Consider the following 2205-nt stretch of genomic DNA (forward strand, 5'->3'; position numbering starts at 1 on the left):
ATCTCAAGGGTGAGTCGAAACTCAATGCTAGTGCCTTTTTGAGTGGTTTTATGCTAGCAGGTTGGTGGGAACACCTTGAGAGTACTCGATTCGAAATGACGAACGAATGGGAGCCTGAGACTGGTGCTGCTGCAATGCGATTGTCGAACGTACCAATGCTGGCTGCTGCCGCGATGATGGGCAGCCTCGATGTTTTCAATAAGACTAGTATGACTCAGCTTAGGTGGTGAATAAAGAACTCTGCTGAGAGGGCGAATGATTACGTGTTTAGAACGAAATCGATATTACTAACGGGTTTGCTCCAGCGGGAAGTGAATAAATTAACAGGGAAAGGCGCTGAGATGATTTTCCGAATAATAACACCATTTGACCCACGTGAAAGAGGAGCTCAGCTGAGTTTGAAATTTGAAGTGGGTTAATGATCTCGATTGTCGTTATGAATGATTAACGTGTTTAGAGAGTTCCGCCTGGCGCTGGGGAGGAGAGTGTGACGGAGTTCACGTTAAGGGTGCATCGTGAACTGGAAAGTGCGGGAATTATCACAGATTATCGGTGAGTTTGTGAACTGGTGAGGAGTTGATCTCCCTCCCTGGTTGCGCACGTTATATATTCGGAGGAGTATCTTCATGCACATCTTGCGTGAAAAACCGTTTCATGTGTCACTTATCTTAACCTTATGTTCAATTAATCGTGAAATTCAGAATTGATTCTAGCAAGGTATTATGCGTGTGAGAGTTGATTCTATAATCGATTCTGAGGTTCGAAATCGGTTTACTGTGCGACCCTGAGGTATATAAGGGTTTGGTTGAGTACCTGTTCCTCATCTATTTCAGTGATGAATTGATTGATTAAACTTCAGGAACCCCAATTTGATACGGTTGGCCCCGGTGCCGTTGTATTGCCGGTTTGGTGATGTTGGTGAATTTATTCGCCGTCTGGAAATGATTATGTCATCTCGTTGAAACGAACATGAAGTGTTTCTATTTGTGTTGGGGTAGTGTTCATTAGTAACAGTGTTGCGGGATTCATCGATTTCGCGATCGTTTCGTTTGATGTGACGGTTGAGACCGTTGCAATTGATGATGTTGTCTTGAGTAAACAAAAGGAAGTTGATGAATTCTAGTCACATTTGGAGACTCTGATTATAGTCGTCGGCGATAGTCGGACCGAACATCGGCACAATCATCGTCACGTCGTGACGCTGTCGACTTGGAGATATCAAAGAGACATCTTTTGACCTCGATTGGCAGCCCGGGCATCGGGGGTGATAGCGTCACAATAACGTTACAGAAGTTCTATGATTATGATGCTATCAGTCGGTTGTATGATGGTATCATTTTAAGAGGGAGTGCCCATTGCTATTTGAGTTATACATTCCTCGTTGCTTACTATTTAATTTGATTAATGTTAGTTGCTTACGGTTAGTGAATCGGCAAGAAACGTTCATTCGAACGATGCCACATAACTAGGATGATTGTGATGCTGCATTGAATTCAAGTATTGAGTGAAATAGCTGCGACATTCTGAATGGCTCATGGGGGGTATTCACTCATAAAATGCAGTGACGGAACTTCCGTGACGAAAATAATTTGGAATTTCACACGCACAAGTTCTGAGATAGGAAGTGTGCACTCTACCTTGCGTTGCGGTATACTCCGCGGTTCGATTTCCAGCGAGGGCATTTATTTGTCCCCCGTAAACAAAATTGGGCGCGCGAGAAATACTCGGCTTTCTCCGAAATTGACAAATTTTGGTGCACTGTGGGAAACCTTGATGCTCCATCACCCCCGTCGCTAGTCGTATCAAGACGTTTTCACGCCGTTTCGAGAGGCCCTTGATCACAGCCGAGTGAAAGACTTCATCACGACGTACTCAAATGTCTCCTTCTGTTCCTTTAGGATCGTTTTTGGCGTCTTTTTACCCTTACAGCTAGCCTCTTTGATCAGCTGTGATTATCTACTCTATTAAAATGGCTTACGATGGTGTATGGTTCTCCATGGAAGAGGCTGAGAGGATCTTCAACATCTTCCTCTTCAATATATTCCGACGAAAGGGCAAGAAGCCGTCTCCTACCTACGATTTCATCGCCGATTTCATCACCAAGGAGGTGCTCGGTTGGTTGATCACTTTCCCGTACGAGTTACTTGCCAAATACGTGGCTCGAGGTGTGTATCATATCAATGGTGTGGCATCTGCTAGTGTGGT

At 44.4% G+C, this 2205-nt stretch overlaps 1 protein-coding gene across 1 annotated transcript; it reads left to right on the forward strand.

Moving 5' to 3' along the window:
• Positions 1-95: 95 nt before the first annotated feature.
• Positions 96-552, forward strand: Pmar_PMAR008382 (kynureninase, putative; the record flags this gene model as incomplete). Its single annotated transcript, XM_002779813.1, has 3 exons — positions 96-223; positions 272-410; positions 458-552. Coding segments are annotated over 3 exons (362 nt in total), but the record flags the coding sequence as incomplete, so codon positions are not given.
• Between the last annotated feature and the right edge of the window lie 1653 nt (positions 553-2205).

The sequence above is a fragment of the Perkinsus marinus genome, assembly GCF_000006405.1.
Source record: "Perkinsus marinus ATCC 50983 genomic scaffold scf_1104296945298, whole genome shotgun sequence".
Lineage (NCBI taxonomy): Eukaryota > Perkinsozoa > Perkinsida > Perkinsidae > Perkinsus > Perkinsus marinus.